The sequence below is a fragment of the Littorina saxatilis genome, linkage group LG15 (genome assembly GCF_037325665.1).
Source record: "Littorina saxatilis isolate snail1 linkage group LG15, US_GU_Lsax_2.0, whole genome shotgun sequence".
Taxonomy (NCBI): Eukaryota; Metazoa; Mollusca; class Gastropoda; order Littorinimorpha; family Littorinidae; genus Littorina; species Littorina saxatilis.
Genome location: NC_090259.1, coordinates 33,164,981 through 33,187,798, shown reverse-complemented (window position 1 = coordinate 33,187,798; position 22,818 = coordinate 33,164,981). Strand labels below are relative to the sequence as shown.

At 43.0% G+C, this 22,818-nt stretch overlaps 1 protein-coding gene and 1 long non-coding RNA gene across 2 annotated transcripts; both read right to left on the bottom strand.

The window, feature by feature from the left end:
* Positions 1–557: 557 nt before the first annotated feature.
* On the bottom strand, positions 558–7,939 carry LOC138948102 (uncharacterized). Its single transcript, XR_011449884.1, has 4 exons — positions 7,651–7,939; positions 6,158–6,368; positions 5,349–5,483; positions 558–1,384 (listed from the first exon to the last, which is right to left on the bottom strand). It is a non-coding gene; the product is annotated as an uncharacterized lncRNA (long non-coding RNA).
* A 1,995-nt stretch (positions 7,940–9,934) lies between these two features.
* On the bottom strand, positions 9,935–22,285 carry LOC138948101 (microfibril-associated glycoprotein 4-like). The gene is made up of 4 exons (XM_070319625.1): positions 21,754–22,285; positions 15,955–16,120; positions 14,549–14,640; positions 9,935–11,672 (listed from the first exon to the last, which is right to left on the bottom strand). The coding sequence occupies exons 1-4, from the start codon at positions 22,078–22,080 to the stop codon at positions 11,118–11,120; spliced, it is 1,140 nt and encodes a 379-aa protein (XP_070175726.1). The 5' UTR covers positions 22,081–22,285; the 3' UTR covers positions 9,935–11,117.
* Positions 22,286–22,818: the final 533 nt, after the last annotated feature.

Here is a 22,818-nt window from a genome sequence, read left to right as displayed (position 1 = left end):
TGTGTGTGTGTGTGTGTGTGTGTGTGTGTGTGATATCTGTACCTCCCAGAAATTTTACATCTCTCTCTCTTTCTCTCTCTCTCTCTTTTTTTATTTGGCTGGGGGGGGGGGGGGGGAAGCCCCCCCCCCCCCCTCTTGTTCGGCCCTGTGTATCTTGACATTTTGTGTGTGAAAAACCCCCAAACAAAACCAAAAGAAAAACACAGTTTTCGTTGTGACTTGTGTTCTCGTGCAATGAAAAAATGTGTTCCAAACAGTGGTCAAAATATCATTATGAATGAAAAGTCTCAGTGTGTGTGTGTGTGTGTGTGTGTGTGATATCTGTACCTCCCAGATGCTGTTCATATACAAATATTTAATTTTCAATTTTTTATATGTCTGTGTGAAATAGTTCTTTACCTTCACTGGAACACACACACACACACACACACACACACACACACACACACACACACACTCTCTCTCTCTCTCTCTCTCTCTGATTCTTTTTCTCTTTCTCTCGCTCTGTTTCTCACCCAAAGATTAAAACCTGAATACACGACAAAAACAACATGAGGTTTGTTGAAGACTTTAATACTGCATATTATAATAAGCACGATGTGCTGCTCTTTATGTGCGAGGTAGATGTAAACTGTTTAAAAGAAATGTTTCATATTTCAGTGTGAGTCCAGTAGTTTCTTAGTATCGATGACTTTATGATTTGCTAAGCTATACTCTTCTGAATAAGACATAAAATCACACCACCCAAAGAAATGTAAACTTTGTTTTAACTGAGATAAGGCCCAAACACTTATATAATAGAAGATCAATGCACTTGAATTCAGACATTGGCATCTGTTTGAAAACTCAGTCCTGCATATTGAGCAAGCATGTGAATGCATGCACATGCATATATAGACCTAAGTCTATGTGCAGGCAAAAACGCTTGGAATGCATACCTGTGGAACTGAATAAGTGGGTCAGTGTGTGTGTGTGTGTGTGTTTGTGTGTACATGTGTGCGGGTGTAAGTGTATGCATGCGAAGAAAGTAAGAGATCGAAATAAAGAGAGTGTCAAACAAGCTCATTCACAATTCATTTTGCTCCATACCCAGTTCTTTTTATGACGTGGAACAAAATTTCCCAAACAGCCTAGTCCAGGAATGCGAGCCAGCTCTTGTGCGCATTTTGTCTGTATGGTTGTCTTCAGGCTGTAGCACGTGCTGATGGCGCTGGGGTCGCAAACTGACGCCACACAATCGTCAAAGTGTCTGACGTCATCTTCGCTCTCAATGACGCATTTGGCAAGACTGCGTGACCCGAAGAGGGGGCTGCACACTCTTGCTGCGTCAGCAGTTTTCTCCTTACAACCCTGGAATCTCCTGGCCACACCGTTACACACTTAGCTGGAAAAGACATTTATACACGTGCTTGAGAATGTACAAACAAAAAACTAGAAAGAACAAAGAAATGCGTGTACGTTTGATAAAGAGAAGTCACTAGCATATGGGCAACTCAGTTGGGCAAAGCGAGGTGACGTTGGGTTGAGGGCGAGGGTTGGGGATGGTGAAGGGTCGGTAAAGGAATTAAGGGATAGACTTGAAGGGTTGGGGATGGGGAAGGGTCGGTAAAGGAAGGGGAAAGGAATTAAGGGATAGACTTGAAGGGTTGGGGATGGTGAAGGGTCGGACCTACACGCACACGCACGCACCTACACGCACACGTTGGGCATGGGGAAGGGTCGGTAAAGGAATTAAGGGATAGACTGGAAGGGTTGGGGATGGTGAAGGGTCGGTACAGGAAGAGGAAAGGAATTAAGGGATAGACTAGAAGGGTTGGGAATGGTGAAGGGTCGGTACAGGAAGGGGAAAGGAATTAAGGGATAGACTGGAAGGGTTGGGAATGGTGAAGGGTCGGTACAGGAAGGGGAAAGGAATTAAGGGATAGACTAGAAGGGTTGGGGATGGGGAAGGGTCGGTACAGGACTCGAGAGGAAAGGAATTAAGGGATAGACTTGAAGGGTTGGGAATGGTGAAGGGTCGGTACAGGAATTAAGGGATAGACTTGAAGGGTTGGGGATGGGGAAGGGTCGGTACAGGAAGGGGAAAGGAATTAAGGGATAGACTTGAAGGGTTGGGGATGGGGAAGGGTCGGTACAGGAAGGGGAAAGGAATTAAGGGATAGCTGACTGGAAGGGTTGGGGATGGGGAAGGGTCGGTACAGGAAGGGGAAAGGAATTAAGGGATAGACTAGAAGGGTTGGGGATGGGGAAGGGTCGGTACAGGAAGGGGAAAGGAATTAAGGGATAGACTGGAAGGGTTGGGGATGGGGAAGGGTCGGTACAGGAAGGGGAAAGGAATTAAGGGATAGACTTGAAGGGTTGGGGATGGGGAAGGGTCGGTACAGGAAGGGGAAAGGAATTAAGGGATAGACTGGAAGGGTTGGGAATGGTGAAGGGTCGGTACAGGAAGGGGAAAGGAATTAAGGGATAGACTGGAAGGGTTGGGAATGGTGAAGGGTCGGTACAGGAAGGGGAAAGGAATTAAGGGATAGACTAGAAGGGTTGGGGATGGGGAAGGGTCGGTACAGGAAGAGGAAAGGAATTAAGGGATAGACTGGAAGGGTTGGGAATGGTGAAGGGTCGGTACAGGAAGGGGAAAGGAATTAAGGGATAGACTAGAAGGGTTGGGGATGGGGAAGGGTCGGTACAGGAAGGGGAAAGGAATTAAGGGATAGACTGGAAGGGTTGGGAATGGTGAAGGGTCGGTACAGGAAGGGGAAAGGAATTAAGGGATAGACTAGAAGGGTTGGGGATGGGGAAGGGTCGGTACAGGAAGAGGAAAGGAATTAAGGGATAGACTTGAAGGGTTGGGAATGGTGAAGGGTCGGTACAGGAATTAAGGGATAGACTTGAAGGGTTGGGGATGGTGAAGGGTCGGTAAAGGAATTAAGGGATAGACTAGAAGGGTTGGGAATGGTGAAGGGTCGGTACAGGAAGGGGAAAGGAATTAAGGGATAGACTAGAAGGGTCGGTACAGGAAGGGGAAAGGAATTAAGGGATAGACTGGAAGGGTTGGGAATGGTGAAGGGTCGGTACAGGAAGAGGAAAGGAATTAAGGGATAGACTGGAAGGGTTGGGAACTGGTGAAGGGTCGGTACAAGAAGGGGAAAGGAATTAAGGGATAGACTGGAAGGATTGGGAATGGTGAAGGGTCGGTACAGGAAGGGGAAAGGAATTAAGGGATAGACTTGAAGGGTTGGGAATGGTGAAGGGTCGGTACAGGAAGGGGAAAGGAATTAAGGGATAGACTGGAAGGGTTGGGAATGGTGAAGGGTCGGTACAGGAAGGGGAAAGGAATTAAGGGATAGACTAGAAGGGTTGGGGATGGTGAAGGGTCGGTACAGGAAGAGGAAAGGAATTAAGGGATAGACTGGAAGGGTTGGGGATGGGGAAGGGTCGGTACAGGAAGAGGAAAGGAATTAAGGGATAGACTTGAAGGGTTGGGGATGGGGAAGGGTCGGTACAGGAAGAGGAAAGGAATTAAGGGATAGACTGGAAGGGTTGGGGATGGGGAAGGGTCGGTACAGGAAGAGGAAAGGAATTAAGGGATAGACTGGAAGGGTTGGGGATGGGGAAGGGTCGGTACAGGAAGGGGAAAGGAATTAAGGGATAGACTAGAAGGGTTGGGGATGGGGAAGGGTCGGTACAGGAAGAGGAAAGGAATTAAGGGATAGACTAGAAGGGTTGGGGATAGGGAAGGGTCGGTACAGGAAGAGGAAAGGAATTAAGGGATAGACTTGAAGGGTTGGGGATGGGGAAGGGTCGGTACAGGAAGAGGAAAGGAATTAAGGGACAGACTAGAAGGGTTGGAGATGGGGAAGGGTCGGTACAGGAAGAGGAAAGGAATTAAGGGATAGACTAGAAGGGTTGGGAATGGTGAAGGGTCGGTACAGGAAGGGGAAAGGAATTAAGGGATAGACTAGAAGGGTCGGTACAGGAAGGGGAAAGGAATTAAGGGATAGACTGGAAGGGTTGGGAATGGTGAAGGGTCGGTACAGGAAGAGGAAAGGAATTAAGGGATAGACTGGAAGGGTTGGGAACTGGTGAAGGGTCGGTACAAGAAGGGGAAAGGAATTAAGGGATAGACTGGAAGGGTTGGGAATGGTGAAGGGTCGGTACAGGAAGGGGAAAGGAATTAAGGGATAGACTTGAAGGGTTGGGGATGGTGAAGGGTCGGTACAGGAAGGGGAAAGGAATTAAGGGATAGACTGGAAGGGTTGGGAATGGTGAAGGGTCGGTACAGGAAGGGGAAAGGAATTAAGGGATAGACTAGAAGGGTTGGGGATGGTGAAGGGTCGGTACAGGAAGGGGAAAGGAATTAAGGGATAGACTTGAAGGGTTGGGGATGGTGAAGGGTCGGTACAGGAAGGGGAAAGGAATTAAGGGATAGACTAGAAGGGTTGGGGATGGTGAAGGGTCGGTACAGAAAGGGGAAAGGAATTAAGGGATAGACTTGAAGGGTTGGGGATGGGGAAGGGTCGGTACAGGAAGAGGAAAGGAATTAAGGGATAGACTAGAAGGGTTGGGGATGGGAAAGGGTCGGTACAGGAAGAGGAAAGGAATTAAGGGATAGACTGGAAGGGTTGGGGATGGGGAAGGGTCGGTACAGGAAGAGGAAAGGAATTAAGGGATAGACTGGAAGGGTTGGGGATGGGGAAGGGTCGGTACAGGAAGAGGAAAGGAATTAAGGGATAGACTAGAAGGTTTGGGGATGGGGAAGGGTCGGTACAGGAAGAGGAAAGGAATTAAGGGATAGACTTGAAGGGTTGGGGATGGGGAAGGGTCGGTACAGGAAGAGGAAAGGAATTAAGGGATAGACTAGAAGGGTTGGGAATGGGGAAGGGTCGGTACAGGAATTAAGGGATAGACTAGAAGGGTTGGGGATGGGGAAGGGTCGGTACAGGAATTAAGGGATAGACTAGAAGGGTTGGGAATGGGGAAGGGTCGGTAAAGGAATTAAGGGATAGACTTGAAGGGTTGGGAATGGTGAAGGGTCGGTAAAGGAATTAAAGGATAGACTTGAAGGGTTGGGGATGGTGAAGGGTCGGTAAAGGAAGGGGAAAGGAATTAAGGGATAGACTAGAAGGGTTGGGGATGGTGAAGGGTCGGTACAGGAAGAGGAAAGGAATTAAGGGATAGACTTGAAGGGAAAAAACATAGTCCCAAAAGTAAATAACGCTTAACAGACCCAAAAACATAAGCACAAAAAGGTCAAACAATTTCACGAAAACGGTCGTTTTTGTTTCTCTCCATTTTGGGACGTTACACATGGTACGTAGCCTGTACAAACTTATAATTATGCAACTGACCTCTGTTTGGCCCTTCTGTTGGTAAGGATGTCGTGAGTGAGAGTTCTGGAGCCGTGTCTCCTCAGTCGTCATCATGGCCGATACCGAACAGGGACTGACGTCTGGCCGGCAGCACTCGGCCTTTGCTTCCATCACCTAGAGGATGACGAAATGACAGTGACTAACAGCTCGCTCATACAACCCATTTTTGTGAGAAACTTACATCTTGATCAAGGCTTGTTGAAAGCGATGGAACAATAAGGTAATGAAAATGAAATGAAAATGAAATATTCTCATCCCGTTTTACCTTTGGAAGTATAGAACAGCGTAGTAGATCTATCGTTGTTGTATTTTTTTGCAATACAAAATGCACGCACGCACGCACGCACTTACACGCACACGCACACCTACAAACACACCCCCACACACACATGCGCGCGCACACACACACGCGCGCGCGAAAACACGAACACACGGCACACACACACACACGCAGCACGGTTTGCGGCAAAGGAGTTGCTGTGACGAAACAGCAGTTTCTCGTTAAACTGATAAAAATGAAAACTATTTGAACGGCCAGTGCACTTTTTAATCATTCATATCATTATATGCTTTTTTTCTGTCTACCCCAGACATGCTATGGTCGCCCAGAGTACTGACAATGACTAAATAGCGACACTTCAACAAGCCTAATTAGCCTATTGACGCTGTGCAAAATTAAGTCTATCCAAAAAATGCGATTCAGCACTGAGTTTTGATGTACTAAGGAAACAACAACAAAAATCACGTTCAGTTAAAAAAAAAAAAAAAAAGCAAGACAGCATAGTTACCACAAAGGGAGTCAGGTTATGGTTTTGACGTCATCTTGTCAGCCAGATGACACGTCACGGTGACACCTGCGTCATCGCTGTCAGTGGAAAAAGCGATGTCAAATTTATCCTCTTTGGTCAACACCGCCGCCTGGCGAGCTTCGTCATAAACTTCTGTGTCAAATGAGAGCTCGCCCTCTTTCTCCGTCCATACAGCGGTTTCGCTTGTGGCCTGAATTAAAAATTAAGGGAAATGTACAAAACGTGGTCAGGGACATGTACAAATAAAGCTACAGACTTACTTAGGACCTAAATCGCACAAGCCTCTTCTACACAGACAGATTTAAGGCAGACATACTGAGAGATACACGCACGCACGGACGCACGCACGGACGCACGCACGCACGTACGCACGGGCGCACGCACACACACACACACACACACACACACACACACACACACACACACACACACACACACACACACACAACGGATGGAAAGGGACAAATCTACATTGTCCATTAAAGGCCCTAATAATAGTATTGCATAACTTTCGGCATGGACATTCACACAGCAACTTTTCCCTCAAGCCCCTCACACACACGGAAGCAACTTTTCCCTCAAGCCCTTCTCACGTACGTCCCCTACCTCTTCTCCACTATCCTCTCAGATATATAAGCATATTCAAGACTTGTTTACTCTTACCATTTTGAAGTATTACGATATTTTTGACTTGACGCCCATCACTCTGTAAAGTTGTGTGTGTGTGTGCAGGGGCGGAGCAGTTAAGCCAGAGGGAGGGGGGGGGTGTACAACCTGGGGGGCAGGGGTAGACCCCTTGTGGCGTACATGGGCAAGGCCCTGTTGGGGGGTCTGGAGGACTTTGCCCCGCAGAAGCTGAAGGGGTTTAGCTATTTTATGAACAACTTATCGCTTATCCTTGATTTTAAACATGATTAACTGGTGTCAGCAGCCACTCATTATTTTTTTTAAAGTTAGTATTCATTTTTTTAATTTTTTTGACAGCCGGGGGGGGGGGAGGGTGTTTTCCGGAACCCCTGTAACCCCCCCCCCCCCCCTAATCCGCCCCTGGTGTGTGTGTGTGTGTGTGTGTGTGTGTTGGTGCGTGTGTGCGTGTGTTGTGTGTGTGAGTGCGTGTGTGTGTGTTTTGTGTGTGAGTGTGTGTGTGTGTGTGTGTGTGTGTGTGTGTGTTAATGTGCGTGTTGTTAATGTCATGCTGCTTTTGCTGTTGTTGCTTTTATATTTGTATTTCCGAGTCGGTTGATATTATTTCTTCTTACTTTTCCCCTTTAACAAATCCTATTACCCTTTCGATATACGTTCTATAATTATGTCCGCCAAAACAGATGTTATATTGCTTGTATGAGTACGCTTAGAAGCTCAGCTTGTTGTGCTCCATTTATTTCATTGATTGTATTCGGCATTGATAATTGCAATTATCTGATTAAAATTGTTAAACCAAGTTTTGTGGGTAAACAGGTTTGGCATCTCACATTCTCCAGGAGTTTGGCGGCGGTGCGTCCCGTCCAGAACTTCAGTGCCGGTGGTTGTCTTGATGACCTTGACCCAGGCTGTGCTGGGGGAGAAGCGGTTCTGCACGTTATCCCCGTCCAGCAAGCTGCCCACTGTCACCTGGGTCACACACGTGCACCACGGGGTTAGCTTCTAACGGTCAAATGTTTGTACTTGGCACAGAAGTAGGCTAAATTATACCTTTGGATGTACATACATTCGCAACAATAACGGCCTGGAAACAGACGATGTTCGGAAGATTGTTATTGGGTCCGGAAGAGTTGTGTCTCTTCGAAACTGTGAGGCAAATAATTGCCTCTGATATCGGACAGTTAGCTAGTTATTCATATTTTGTTGGTTTGTCTATTTAGAGATTCAATTAGTCACTTAGGCTTTATTTTATTAGCTTTTCAGTTATGTTTATGTCTGTGTGCGTGTGTGTGTGTGTTTGTGTGTGTGTGTGTGCGTGCGTGCGTTTGTGTGTGTATGTGTGTGTGTGTGTGTGCGTGCGTGCGTTTGTGTGTGTGTGTATGTGTGTGTGCGTGCGTGCGTTTGTGTGTGTGTGTGTGTGTGGGTGTGTCTGTGTGTTCGCATGTGTAGGCTTATGTCTGATAATCTTAATTGAACCAAGCTCTAAAGCCAAAATAGATATGGTTTCATTCTTGTATGGTCATATCACTAAGATGATAATAGATAAAAAAATATAAAAAAATTAAAAAAAGGATTTTCTGATCAATAAGCGCTGCTGAACCCTTGGGAAAACGATGTCACGTTCACTTTAGACCCTTAAAGGTACTGCACTGTGCTTCCCGGGGATCTTTGACACACCACAAAAGATCTGTCCGGGCATTAATAGACGATTTTCGGAAATAACTCTGTCGGCTTTGTATGGGGTGGGGAAAGAGTGAATACCCTTGGTTTTAGGGGGACAAACATTGCACGGGCCAATCACTAGCGAAGGGTGTGTCGGAAACACGTGGACAAGGAGCACCTGTGGATTTATTTCCACCCGAAAAGCAAGGGTATTAACTCTTAACCAAACCCATACAAACCAAACAGTTATATCCGAACATCGTCTATTTGCATTCGATAAGGCCAAATGTTTGTTTCCGATGAAAAGGCCCAACAAATACAATAATGACAACAACAAAAAATCGGTTACTTTTTGTTGGAATGGAGTTTAAAAAAACAAATAATTGACAGGCGCATGTGTTTTCTTATAGGCCAGAAATAGTGCGAGCTGTGCCCCCTGGATGTCAGAAATAGTGCGAGCTGTGCCCCCTGGATGTCAGTAATAGTGCGAGCTGTGCCCCCTGGATGTCAGAAATAGTGCGAGCTGTGCCCCCTGGATGTCAGAAATAGTGCGAGCTGTGCCCCCTGGATGTCAGAAATAATGCGAGCTGTGCCCCCTGGATGTCAGAAATAGTGCGAGCTGTGCCCCCTGGATGTCAGAAATAGTGCGAGCTGTGCCCCCTGGATGTCAGAAATAGTGCGAGCTGTGCCCCCTGGATGTCAGAAATAGTGCGAGCTGTGCCCCCTGGATGTCAGAAATAATGCGAGCTGTGCCCCCTGGATGTCAGAAATAGTGCGAGCTGTGCCCCCTGGATGTCAGAAATAGTGCGAGCTGTGCCCCCTGGATGTCAGAAATAGTGCGAGCTGTGCCCCCTGGATGTCAGAAATAGTGCGAGCTGTGCCCCCTGGATGTCCGAGAAGAGTAACTTTCATTTTAAAGTCTCCAAAATCGAGTTCTAGAGTCGGGAGGAAAAAATAGGTTCGGTTGGGGAATCAGATTTTTTTTTTGGCCTAAGAGTCCGACTGACTGATTGCATGGGTTGAACAATCCAGGTTACCGGAGAAGATGGTTCAACTTCAGTGAAGCTTTGTGAGCTTACTTTCAAGTTTACAATGGCCATTTCATATGCCAGAGATAATGTTGATCGAATCGAACAATTACCTAGATTGGCTGCGATAATAATGCTTCAAGATTGCAGTGATGAAGCACGCAATTTCACATATACTGTAGATATATATATATATATATTTGATAAAATTTAAAAAAAAGAAAGAAAAGAAAACCCATATGTAATGCGAGATCAATGAACCTGTCTTTTCTGACTCGAAAAACGTTTGTTTTGACGAAACAGACGGCCAGACAGACAGACACACAGACAGACAGACAGATAAACACACACACACACACACACACACACACACACACACACACACACACACACAAACACACACACACACACACACACACATACATACACAAATCCTCCTTTATTTGTAGAATTGGTCAAGTGAAAACCAGCAAAGTGTAAACCTTGGGAAATTTCGCTTATTAGCTTGAAAGCAGAAAAAAGCACAGTGGTGTACGTGCCTCAACAAAACCTCACCAACATTAAAAACAAAAAGTGACAACTAAAAGAAAACTGACATAACAATCAAACAACTTTTTAAACCATGTGTACTGTACAATATGAGAGGGAGAGGCGTCCGGAACCCAGGATCCCTCCTCCTCCTAGATCCAGCCCTATCATTCATGGTCTTCTGTGATCATAATTATAATGGTGTTGGTAGCAGCACCAAAAACACAAAAAAAAGCAACAACAACAAAAAAGAGAAAAGAAGACAAAGACAGGAGCAAAACAATCGTCCTCTTTTGAATTTCTTCAATGCAGAAATAAAAACACAGAAACATAAAATTAAATCGCACGGCTATCAGCTAATTCACGCTCACAGCGGTCGTCTTCTCTTCAAAGAGAAACGATTATCGTGAAAGACAACAACTTCAAACCTTCTCGCACTTTTGATCTTATTACTGAAGTCCATTCCCCCTTCTTCTGCGTTGCTAGGATTTTTATTGTGAGAGTTTTGCGTGCCACACCAGTGTTTTTGTCTCCCCTATGAGGTGGTTGAAACCGTCCTTGATGGTGTGCGTGCCAGGTCCAAAGGTTTTCGCTTGAAACTCGATGTCTTTAAACGCTAACGGTGGTCTTTGTGTATGAATTTGTATCTTTCTTTCTTTATTTGGTCTTTAACGTCGTTTTCAACCATTCAAGGTTATATCGCGACGGGATGAATTTGTATGCATTGATGGACGGACACAATGACCCAGTGGATAAAACGCCGTACCCCTTTGCAGAAGGTTGAGCATTCCATTCCACTCCTGGTCGCGCCTGGTGGGTTAAGAGTGGCGATTTTTTCGATCTCCCAGGTCAACTTAATGTGCAGACCTGCTTGTGCCTTATTCCCCTTCGTGCGTACATGCAAGCACAAGACCAAGTGCGCACGGAAAAGATCCTGTAATCCATGTCAGAGCAAAGTTCAGCGGGTTATACTGGAAGCAAGAAAATAACAAGCAATCACCCCCCCCCTCCCCCGACTGGTTACACTTGAAAGCCAGCGCGCTACCGACTTCGCTGCGGACCCTACTCCATATTTTTGTCTAATCGTCGTAAAATGACGTTGACACCCGAGTAAAAGCAAATTCGATCAGACGAACGTCAGTGTCCGTGCCGTTAACCGGCCAGTAAAACAAGCCGTTGGAAAAGAGATCTGAACCTTTACAATTGCTTCCGAACCAACCGCTTTTACCACCACGTTGGGCAGAACATCCGTTGACGTCATGTCCGCTGGAAACAAACACTACCGGAAGGGAACCTGAAAACGCATCATCGGCGTCGCAATTTGTACAGTCGAAGCCATCGTGGGTCACGGCGAATGATGAGGATTCCGCATCCACAGAAAAGTTGGTGTAGTGCATCGTTTTGGAAACATATCCAGTACCGTTCATCACCAGCATGTAGACGTACAGTTTGTACTCCGCCTGACTCAAGAGATGGTGCAGGTTTTCAAGGCCAATGAAATATTTAGGAACAGGACTGGGGAGATCCTGCATATTGTAGGGCGCCTTGCAAGTGGCCCAGTCCTGACAGAAGTTTGTGGATCCACGTCTTCTAAGTGGCAATGTCTCGCCTCCGGCTCGAAACTGGCACTTGACCTGCATGTATAAGAATAACAGCTAGGAGTTGAGGGGAAGTGCCCCTAATATGGACTGGCTCCTAATATGTGCAAACAAACTTACGGTGCTAGAGTGCTAAAAACAATTTCATTCGCTGCATTTACCCTCTCTGAATAACGGGCACATGTCAAAACAGTTGGAGACACACAAACTACAAAACTGTGTTTTTTTAGTGGTTTTTTTTATAAAGACTTTTGGCAGCATTCACTCTAAACTTGCCGCTTTATAAAACGGACAAGTTTCTGTCCAGAGACAAACCTGTTATCACTTAAAAATAGCTATCTATGACAACTAAGACTGTACGTATTTGTTACATTTTGGCAGTGTTGGCCCCGAGTTTCTAGCGCAAACATAAAAATACCCGTAAACAACCCTGTAAGCGCCCACCCCCTTATGCACTCAAGATCTGCTTCGTATACCCAGCGTTACGAGCAGCAGCGCAAGAATCATAAACTTGCACACACTGAAATAATTATCATAATTAGAGCCAAGGCATTTGTCCTGATCAAAGTCATCTAGCAAATTCGGTGGGGGTAGGTTGGGGTTGGGGGTGATGGGGGGGTTGGAGGGTGGTGTGTAAGATACGTCTTAAACACAGCGTATTTGAAAAACACTTGATCGATATCTTTAAATCCCCCAAGGTCGACGTCTTAAACCTTAGATGAGTCTCTAATCACCTTCTTCCACTTTTGGTATGGCTATCCAGAGTCTGTGGTGGCAAAAGTATGAACTTAACGGTATGACGTCATTGCAGCATCCTCGAATGATATCTGTATTTTGTGAAGAGGATTATTTATCAATTGGAATTTTTTTTTTTACGCCATTAGAATAAATGTGTGTATGTGTGGGTGTGTGTGTGTGGGGGGGGGGGGGGGACGTTTACAAGGTGCAAGACCATATACACAGTTTTTGACCCAAAGTAGAAGTGGGAGTTTGCTCGATACTGGGCGCTTAGAAGGTAGCTAACGGTAATAGCAAAATCTCAAAGTATGTGTTTGTCCCCTAATATGGACCACCTTCAACAAATTAATAGAAGAAAATAAAAGATAAAGACTGGTTTCTGTCATGTATTACGAAGCTGGCTGAAACTAACATATAACTAGCCCTCAACCTTGCAAAAAATATACCAAATTGTCATTGTTCATGAAAGTTGATCATTAATTTGATTTATTTTCTCTCTGTTTTTAATAAATTTCTTTAGTCTCCTGTTGTGCTTCAAATAATGTTCTCATCGAACCGAAACAGCATATTTGAATTAGTCTTACTTTCACACACAGTTGTATCGTGTTATGTTGAAGTATACGGAGCTTTTAACAGTGATTCGCGAAGGCCTCTTCACTGGTTCAAATTATGCGCTCAGGCTCCTAATATGGACCAGCTGTGAATGTTCCTGTATTTAAATTTTGCTGAATGTCTTCTATTAAAGCTCCTTCGCTCTAATTAGGCCTAACGGTTAGCTAAAGAGATAAAAACTACCAGACACAATATGAAACTTCTTCGCGAGAAAACATACTAGTTATCAGCATGAGACAAAAAGTGGTCCATCCATATAAGGGGCTCATCCCCTACGTGACAAAAGGTTGAAAAAAACTAACATGCAAAAACCGTAGATCAGAATGTTTTGGGCATCTTCAGGCATGACAACATTTGACCGTTTTAAATAGTTCAGGACAATAACGTACAGTCATAGGCTACATCACATCATCATTAACAGCTATTGTGTTTTCAGCGTATCAATAGGGTCCGATATTTAGACGAGACAAGTATAATGCCGACGATCGAGTCGAAGACGAGTCGCATTATACTTGTTTGAGTCTAAATATCGGACCCTATTGCTACGCTGAAAACACAATAGCGATTATATAGCTGTTCTGACCTTGATTTGTTGTTCCAAACTTACAAAATGACAGTTTTTGCGTCGATGCGTTGATCTCAGGTTTTGATAGCAGACGCCGTTTCTTATGCGCATTAGTTTTGCGCAGGCGCCACACTGACTTTGGAAAAAAACTCGATTTGACAACACAGCTGTTAAACAGCTTTTTATTAGTTCATTCGAATACAACAACAAGAAGTTTGAGTTTTTTTAATTTTGAACAAGACTACTTATGAAGAAGACCAAAACACAACATAAACGGAAAACTAGAAACAACTGAAGAACTAGGATGCAACAAGGGGAGGAGAAGAGAATAGCTAATCGCGAGCAGACAGCAGCGAAGTTTTCAGAAGCATTTATACTTGTCTCGTCATGAAGCGAATTTTTCAACCTCGGTTATAAACGACTACATGAATGTTAGTGCCATGGGTTGTACATCAATACTTCAGAGGGGAAGTGGGGTATTTAGTGTGGAGTTACGAGATAAGAAAAGCCGAATGCGAAAGTTTGTGTCAGTCGGCAACTGACACCGGCACACAAAAACGGCTGTTCCGTTTTACTCCCCTGTTTGTATTACATCTTTCGACTTTGGGCATTTTGTGGTGTTTAGGGACAGAAAATAATTGATTTAGTCCTGTTTCATCGGGAAGTTAGCAGAAACGGGTATGCTATCGACATTTGTAAAGCTGAAAAACATTCCCGAGAAAAATTTCAAGTTGTCAGTGTATGCTGTTGTCGATTAAAACATCATGTGGTACAGATGGGTAAACCGGAACCATGCGTCTTTGTTATTGCCAATATGCTTTTGGATATTGGCAAAAATGGCCGACTTCCGTAGCATTATGCTTTGACTGATCGGAAGAGACCATCCAATCACAGCCCCCGAATTCCCCCACGTGTCCATCAGAATAGCTATATATTTGTATTTATCTGTGTTAGAACAACAATCACATTGATTTGCGGAGGATGCTGTGTAAGTTACCTCAATTGGACTCGGTGCTGTGGCTGGCTGGATGGCGTATATACCGTCGTAGTCACTGTTCGTGTGTCCATTCTGAAATGGCTCCGAGCAATCTGCACGTTGCAGGAGAGAAACCCAAATTAGTTTATTCGCATGTTGACGATCAATAAGTGATTCAGTCGATCGATCGTTTTGTTGGTTGGTATGTCAATGAATGAATGAATGAATTAATGAACGAACGAAAGAAACAATCAATGAATCAATCAACCAATGAATGAAGCACCTTAGGAATCAATTCTAGACACTGAAAATGTTATCTTTGACCACACAAAAAAAGTGAAAACTACTATCGACTTTCTTCATATTTCACGAGCCAGTTGGAAACGAAAACAGCAGCAGCAGCAGCAGCAGCAGCAGCCACAACAACAACAACAACAACAACAACAAAAACAACAACAACAACAACAACCAGCAGCAGCTGAACCAACGCGCAGACTCACTGGAAAACACGCGGTGTTGTATACATTTGACAAAGATAGAAACAAAATGTGAATGCAGGCAGATGGTAAAAAAACCACCCAAATAAATATTGAAAATTGTAATAAGAAAGAAAGAATAGTGAAAAGGCGACGTGTTTTTACCGAAAACTCAGTGCTAAAGCTCCGTGCGGCCAGCTTCGCGAAGTATACTTCGCGTTGTCGACTTTGTCCAGTTAAGGACAGGCCTAAGTGAGTTAAGTGGGGATTAACCGACAAGTAAACCTAGCTAGCGTACAAGATTGTTTGACAGAGAATAGATGCAGCATTCTCGTAGTGGTATGTCCTGCGGATCGAGCCATGATCTTTTCTGTTAAATAGGAATCGAGATGAGGGTGATGGTGTGTGTGTGTGTGTGTGTGTGTGTGTGTGTGTGTGTGAACAATTCCTAGAAAACTATAGCACACATTTTCATAACACTTTACATGTAAATTCTCAAATTGATTGAAATTTAGTCAAACATTCTTTGACCCGTTCCGAACTTTGAGATTGCATTATAGCTTGAAAGCTTAAAAACTAGTCAATTAAATTGCTAATCAAAATTTTGCTTTAAATCAAAATTGCAATAACACACGCAAAAATTAGTTTCCTTTGACCGCTTCAATTATTTCTGATTCCAAAAATAGTTTGATATGTTCTGTTTAAATTTATATTTAAGCTCAAAAACAAACAAAAATCTGTTTTGTGTAAGTCCCCGGTGTACGTGACACCTAGGCTGCGCTGTCTCGGTCGACGAGTTTCGGTTTCCCAGGAATCAGTCTCGGTGAAGACTTTTTAATTCAGTATTGATGTTTAGGCCGACAGACTGATCAAATGTTTTAATATCGCTTTACGCGACTTGCTGTCTGTCTGTCTAACTATTTTGTGTGTGACTTATTTGCTGGCAAGTACCTCTTATAAGGCGATTACAAGTCCTCCCTCCATAGTGCACAGGACAGTCACACTTTTCTCCATTCGGTGTTCCGCCATTTTGACATGCAATTTCGGTTGTGGTCGCTTCCTGTGTGGCCAGAGTTGTCTCCTCAGCCTCTGTCATCACTTCTGCGAGCCTGCTGTCCTGAAAAATGCTACATTTGTTTGCTATTTGCTACTTGAATAGACCTTTTTCGTATAACCTTTGCCCCCAGCATTTCGACCAATCAGATTTTAGGGCACGGCAGCCTCTCTCTGATAACCGGAACTAGGGGGCAATAGGTGCCTGGCCTGAAATACCTCTTTCACTTTCGATGCTCGAAGATTACTTTGCCAGAGGATTACTTTGAGAAATTCTGCAAGAAAACAGATTATCTTGTTCAACAAAACAGAACAAAAAGTCAAGGAAATGCACGAAGGTATGGTTTGAAACGGCTATTGGTGGTATATGGACGAAAGACTTGGCGAACTTCCCCTGCATAAGCGAGGGTGCGTATCGCTAGCGCTACGTGTCATTTGTGCTGAGTGTCATTTGTCCTACGTGTCATTTGTGCTGCGTGCCACTATCGCTACGTTGATTAGTGCTACAAATAATTTGTCGATGAGTCGCTATCATTCGTTCATTATCACTACGTGTCGACAGCACTACATCTTTTAGCGCGACGTGTCATTATCGCTACGTGTCAATACCACTACTTACTGACGACTCTCTCTTTCTCATTTTTTCAGTCTCTCGCTCTCACTCGTGGTTTGTGTGTGTATATGTATGTCTGTGTATGTATGTGTGTGCGTGTGTGTGCGTGTGTCTGTCTGTTTCAGTGTGTGTGTGTGTGTGTGTGCCTGTGTGTGTGTGTGTGTGTGTGTGTGCCTCTGTGTGTGTGTGTGTGTGTGTGCCTGTGTGTGTGTGTGTGCCTGTGTGTGTGTGTGACTCTCTCTATCTCTCTCTATCTCTCACTCTTGCTCACTCGCTCGCTCACTCACTCTGTCTCTCTCTCTGCCTGTCTCTCTCTCTCTCTCTCTCTCTCTCTCTCTCTCTCTCTCTCTCTCTCTCGCTCTCTCTGAAGGAATATTTTGTTGTTCTTTTCTAGTGTTACGACTCAACTCCAAACAACTCTTGTTTAGCCGAGACTGAAATATTTTGTTGCGCCATTAGGGCAAGAGTCTACGAGACCTTGGAGACATGTAGAAACGAAGTAATGACGTCACTAGTATGTGAATCTACATGTTGGATCAACGTCATTACTGCGTCATTAATATGCGAATTTACGTAACTCATGGAGTTGCATTGTGGGATGCAAACAGTTATTGGAGAGAAGGCAACGGAACCGCTAATGGAACAGATCTAGAACCATTACGGTCGCTCTATTTGCCGGGTTCTGAGAGGCTATAAGTGGGAAACAAGACACAGGATAGTGCCACAAATGGAAAGAAGATTTGCGTGAGCCGTAAAGCAAGCCGTAACGCAAGTCGGAACAAGAATCCTGTTGTAACCATCGATGAAAAGCCGCCCGGCACCCAAGCTGCCATCCCAAGGCCTGAGATGTAATCCGCAGCCGCACAGACTCGTATAGTAGTGTCCGGAAAGGAGCATCAAGAGGTAAGGTGTCGTTGAACAAATGTTTATTTTTGAATGTTTTATGTATGTTTTATTACGGACACAAAAGCTCAGCAATGCAATTTCTCTTTTAGAGATTAATAAAGTTATTGTATTGTATTGTATTGTATTGTATTGTATTGTAATATCGAGCGTCCATCAAGGAACAGCTATTATACACTCACATCTATATCGCATATATTTGTTTTAGAATGTTTAATGAAGTTAATCATAAACGTACATGCTGCAAGTTAGTTCGGCATATAGTATTTTATTCAGTAACCATGCTTGGTTTGTCTGCGAACCGCCCGACATGAAGATAGGGCAAGAAGTCAAAATTAACCTTGATCCTAGGATACCGTTGTTAATAACAAGTATTACCTTTGATCCAGGGGTTCGAGCGTCTAGGATCCGCTGGGATAAGGGTGAACTAATCAAGCTACGCCACCAGTGTGATCCACCAGCGAGGAGCAAAAGGAGCTCGTCTACTAAGTAGGGAGATTCAAAGGACAGCACGTTTCGTTTTGCAGCTCGTTTCGTTTGGTGAATGAGTCACCCCGCGAAACGGAACGTGAAACGAGACGGCATAGGCCGCAGACAAGATTTAGATGTATTCACGTTTCGTTTCGGAATGAAGGAAGGGCGATAAATCTTCAAGTGAAATTATCACGTCTGTCCTCGATCAGAATGGAAAAAAAACCCCTAGGAGGTGGTCCAGAATCGGGCATACTTTGATTATTTTCAGTCCAAATAAATCACACAGACTTTGTTTATACAAAATCACATACGAAGCCAGAATAAAAATTCGATGCGATGACCTACTTCTGCTTCGCCATTTGCTTTCTTCACCATGAAGTTGGATAAATGTACCAGGATCAGCACCCTTCAAAATATTTCAGTTCACAACAGTTGTCTACCTCCAATGAACACATTCTCAGCGCTGAAAGACTGTGAAAGGGTTGATGAATCTAGCAATGCATAAAATGGCCAACAAATAAAACTGTTAGTGTGCAAAAATACTCACAAAAGTTGACGAAATATTGTTCGTTTTTTGGGGGTGGAAAACGTGACTGCGTTTTGACGTTCCACGTTCCGTTTCAGTTGACCTTCACCTTTCCAGCGAGAGACCCCCGAAATGATGACGTTTACCACAACTTCAAAACGAAACGTCCCGACGTTTCGTTTATTAAATCTCCCTAGTATCATCATCATCCAGTTCGTCACTGCTACGGTCATCATGTGAATCCAGGCTTCCATCAGGACATTCGGACTTTGTAACTAACCAGCCCATTTGAGATAAGTCCAGTTCGACATAAAACTAGCTGTCAATGCAAGAACAATTAATTATGAACGCGAATTCGTTAGATCTAAAATAGAAATAGTTTGTTAAAGAATCCGGAAATATTACCAACCAATAAATTATTCATCAATTCAAATCATCAGTGTTTTACGAGATTGATTTGAAGCATGACTGTTGTAAAGTATTGAATAGAACTTTGGTGTGTTCTTAGATATTGTATATCTAAAACACAAGGTAAAAAGTGGAACTGCAACAGCTAGTTCAGGTGTCCTTTTATCACACTCACAGGTACCTTGTGCTGTGTTATCTGTGCCAATGCATTGTTGTGTGATCATGACTGTATGTTTGATTTGTGTTTCTTTTTGTATGTAAAATATGTTTCATGCCAGTGTTACCGCAGGCCCCACATGAGTGCTTTTTTTTTCTTCTTTTTTTTTTTTGGGGGGGGGGGGGGGTGATGGGATCGATGGGATCGGATCGCACAAAAACTCTTCTTATGAAAACCACACAAATTGATATTGTGCATGCAGTTATTGTGTCTAGTCTTCGTATTTTAAAATGTATCCTAAAGTTGACACGAGGTAATTGAATAAATTCCGAAACTGAAAGTGTGCATATGTGTGTTGTAATATATGTGATGCGAGTATGTAGTGTGAGTTTGTGATTTAAGATGTATTCCTATGCATTACTTGGATTGCATGAGAATTCCAAAGTTAAAAAATCTTATCTTCGTGTGTGTGTGTGTGTTTTCAACATTTAGTTTCACATACGTGAGCCTTGGAGGCATTGCCTCTTGTCATATTTGTACATTTTCCTAAAGAGTTTTTTATGCTCTATCCGATGGTGAAAACCGTTTTAGAAAAGACTTATATTAAGCCTAGCGCAGAACCGCTCGAGGTGACATGCGACTCATTTCGTGGTGGAGGGTCACAAATAACGATATTCATACTTTTTTATATTTAGTCAAGTTTTGACTAAATATTTTAACATCGAGGGGGAATCGAAACGAGGGTCGTGGTGTATGTGCGAGTGTGCGTGTGTGTGTGTGTCTGTGTGTGTGTGTAGAGCGATTCAGACTAAACTACTGGACCGATCTTTATGAAATTTGACATGAGAGTTCCTGGGTATGAAATCCCCGAACGTTTTTTTCATTTTTTTGATAAATGTCTTTGATGACGTCATATCCGGCTTTTCGTGAAAGTTGAGGCGGCACTGTCACGCCCTCATTTTTCAACCAAATTGGTTGAAATTTTGGTCAAGTAATCTTCGACGAAGCCCGGGGTTCGGTATTGCATTTCAGCTTGGTGGCTTAAAAATTAATTAATGACTTTGGTCATTAAAAATCGGAAAATTGTAAAAAAAAATAACAATTTATAAAACGATCCAAATTTACGTGTATCTTATTTTCCATCATTTGCTGATTCCAAAAACATATAAATATGTTATATTCGGATTAAAAACAAGCTCTGAAAATTAAATATATAAAAATTATTATCAAAATTAAATTGTCCAAATCAATTTAAAAACACTTTCATCTTATTCCTTGTCGGTTCCTGATTCCAAAAACATATAGATATGATATGTTTGGATTAAAAACACGCTCAGAAAGTTAAAACAAAGAGAGGTACAGAAAAGCGTGCTATCCTTCTTAGCGCAACTACTACCCCGCTCTTCTTGTCAATTTCACTGCCTTTGCCATGAGCGGTGGACTGACGATGCTGAAAAATGGCATTGCGTTCAGTTTCATTCTGTGAGTTCGACAGCTACTTGACTAAATATTGTATTTTCGCCTTACGCGACTTGTTCTTTTTTTTCATTGTATATTGCAATTCTCTGTCGTACTCTGATACATCTACGTTGAATCTTTTGGCGCAGCTGACCGCCCTGCCCTCCTCCCACCCATATCCCGCCTTCTCACACAAAAGAAGAAAAACAGTCACTAACCACATTAAATTAAAACACATAATCCGGGCCTCAACAGGAAAAGATCGAAGGAAAGACAGAAACAAGTCGCGTAAGGCGAAAATACAATATTTAGTCAAGTAGCTGTCGAACTCACAGAATGAAACTGAACGCAATGCCATTTTACTCGTAGCATCGTCAGGCCACCGCTCATGGCAAAGGCAGTGAAATTGACAAGAAGAGCGGGGTAGTAGTTGCGCTAAGAAGGATAGCACGCTTTTCTGTACCTCTCTTTGTTTTAACTTTCTGAGCGTGTTTTTAATCCAAACATATCATATCTATATGTTTTTGGAATCAGGAACCGACAAGGAATAAGATGAAAGTGTTTTTAAATTGATTTGGACAATTTAATTTTGATAATAATTTTTATATATTTAATTTTCAGAGTTTGTTTTTAATCCGAATATAACATATTTATATGTTTTTGGAATCAGCAAATGATGGAGAATAAGATAAACGTAAATTTGGATCGTTTTATAAATTGTTATTTTTTTTTTACAATTTTCCGATTTTTAATGACCAAAGTCATTAATTAATTTTTAAGCCACCAAGCTGAAATGCAATACCGAACCCCGGGCTTCGTCGAAGATTACTTGACCAAAATTTGAACCAATTTGGTTGAAAAATGAGGGCGTGACAGTGCCGCCTCAACTTTCACGAAAAGCCGGATATGACGTCATCAAAGACATTTATCAAAAAAATGAAACAAACGTATGGGGATTTCATACCCAGGAACTCTCATGTCAAATTTCATAAAGATCGGTCCAGTAGTTTAGTCTGAATCGCTCTACACACACACACACACAGACACACGCACATACACCACGACCCTCGTTTCGATTCCCCCTCGATGTTAAAATATTTAGTCAAAACTTGACTAAATATAAAAAGCACGAGGTTTAATGACAAACAATAAGATTACCCGATGAGCATAGTAGCATGAGGGTTGAGACGCTGCAGTCAGGCCTGTGCATTCACCCTGATGTGGATCCTCCGTCATTGCACACATGAACTGCCCCGATTGTTCCTGGCAAATATTTACACCAGAACATCCGCTTCTCTGCGAACACATCCGAAAGCAGTCGATGGGTGAACGTCCATTAGTTTCAGAACCACTGTTTGGACTCTTCAAACCTCGTGGACACTTCAAAAATATTTTCCCCTCCCTTTCCTCCAGGGCGTCTAACAATTCACAGATAGTGAATATCGTAGCGATGATAATTATGGATTTCTTGACAATCTCCGTCATTTTAACTGATTCTTTGCTATGTCTGGATATTCTATCATATAATGTTGAAGTAAATCTGATTGCGGCCTTTCTTAAGATTTTGTCTATGAAGCAAAAGACTTCCAATAACTGTTAACCAAACGATTTCTTACTTATAATCTTTAGAATTGAAACTTTTTCGGCAGAAGATATTTCCAATATGATGGAAATGAAATTGCATATAGTGTATAATACCACCCTCGTTTGCAAATGTATGTGGTCGAAAGAGCCAAACCTCTGCTTATAACCCATGGCTTTAACGAGAATCAATATACTCAGCCGGTAAAGAAATGTTGCAGAAACTATATCTGAAATGAAACTCACTTTGTGCAAAAGTGCATAAGGCTTGCTGTCTTTGCTTTCTTTTTTCTATAATAAAAGCGGACGTTGTCTAGGAAACTATTAGTTACTGATTTAAAAGCACACAAAATCATGAAACACATTTTATTAAAAAAACGAAAGACACATAATTCTTGAAATAAGACAGACAAACTTAATGCTCTAAAAAGACATCAAGTTGTATTTAGGCGCTATTGCATAGTCCGTATCTATTCAGACAAATTCTGCTAGGTTCCATTACTTTCACAAGTTTTACCCAGTGTAGTCATGATGAGTGGTTAATGGTCCACCACCGTCAGTAATTTTGCTCTCTTTAAAACAAAACAAAAAAACACCCACATGTTTTGATGATTTAAGCACAGTTTGGAAAGAGTGATGGAG

Coding starts and splice junctions, on each gene's coding strand:
- LOC138948101 (XM_070319625.1), bottom strand. CDS start 22,080: ATGACGGAGATTGTCAAGAAATCCATAATTATCATCGCTACGATATTC. Junction 16,121..21,753: donor CATGCTACTATGCTCATCGG/GTAATCTTATTG, acceptor AGCATTTTTCAG/GACAGCAGGCTCGCAGAAGT. Junction 11,673..14,548: donor CAGCACCGAGTCCAATTGAG/GTAACTTACACA, acceptor TTATACATGCAG/GTCAAGTGCCAGTTTCGAGC.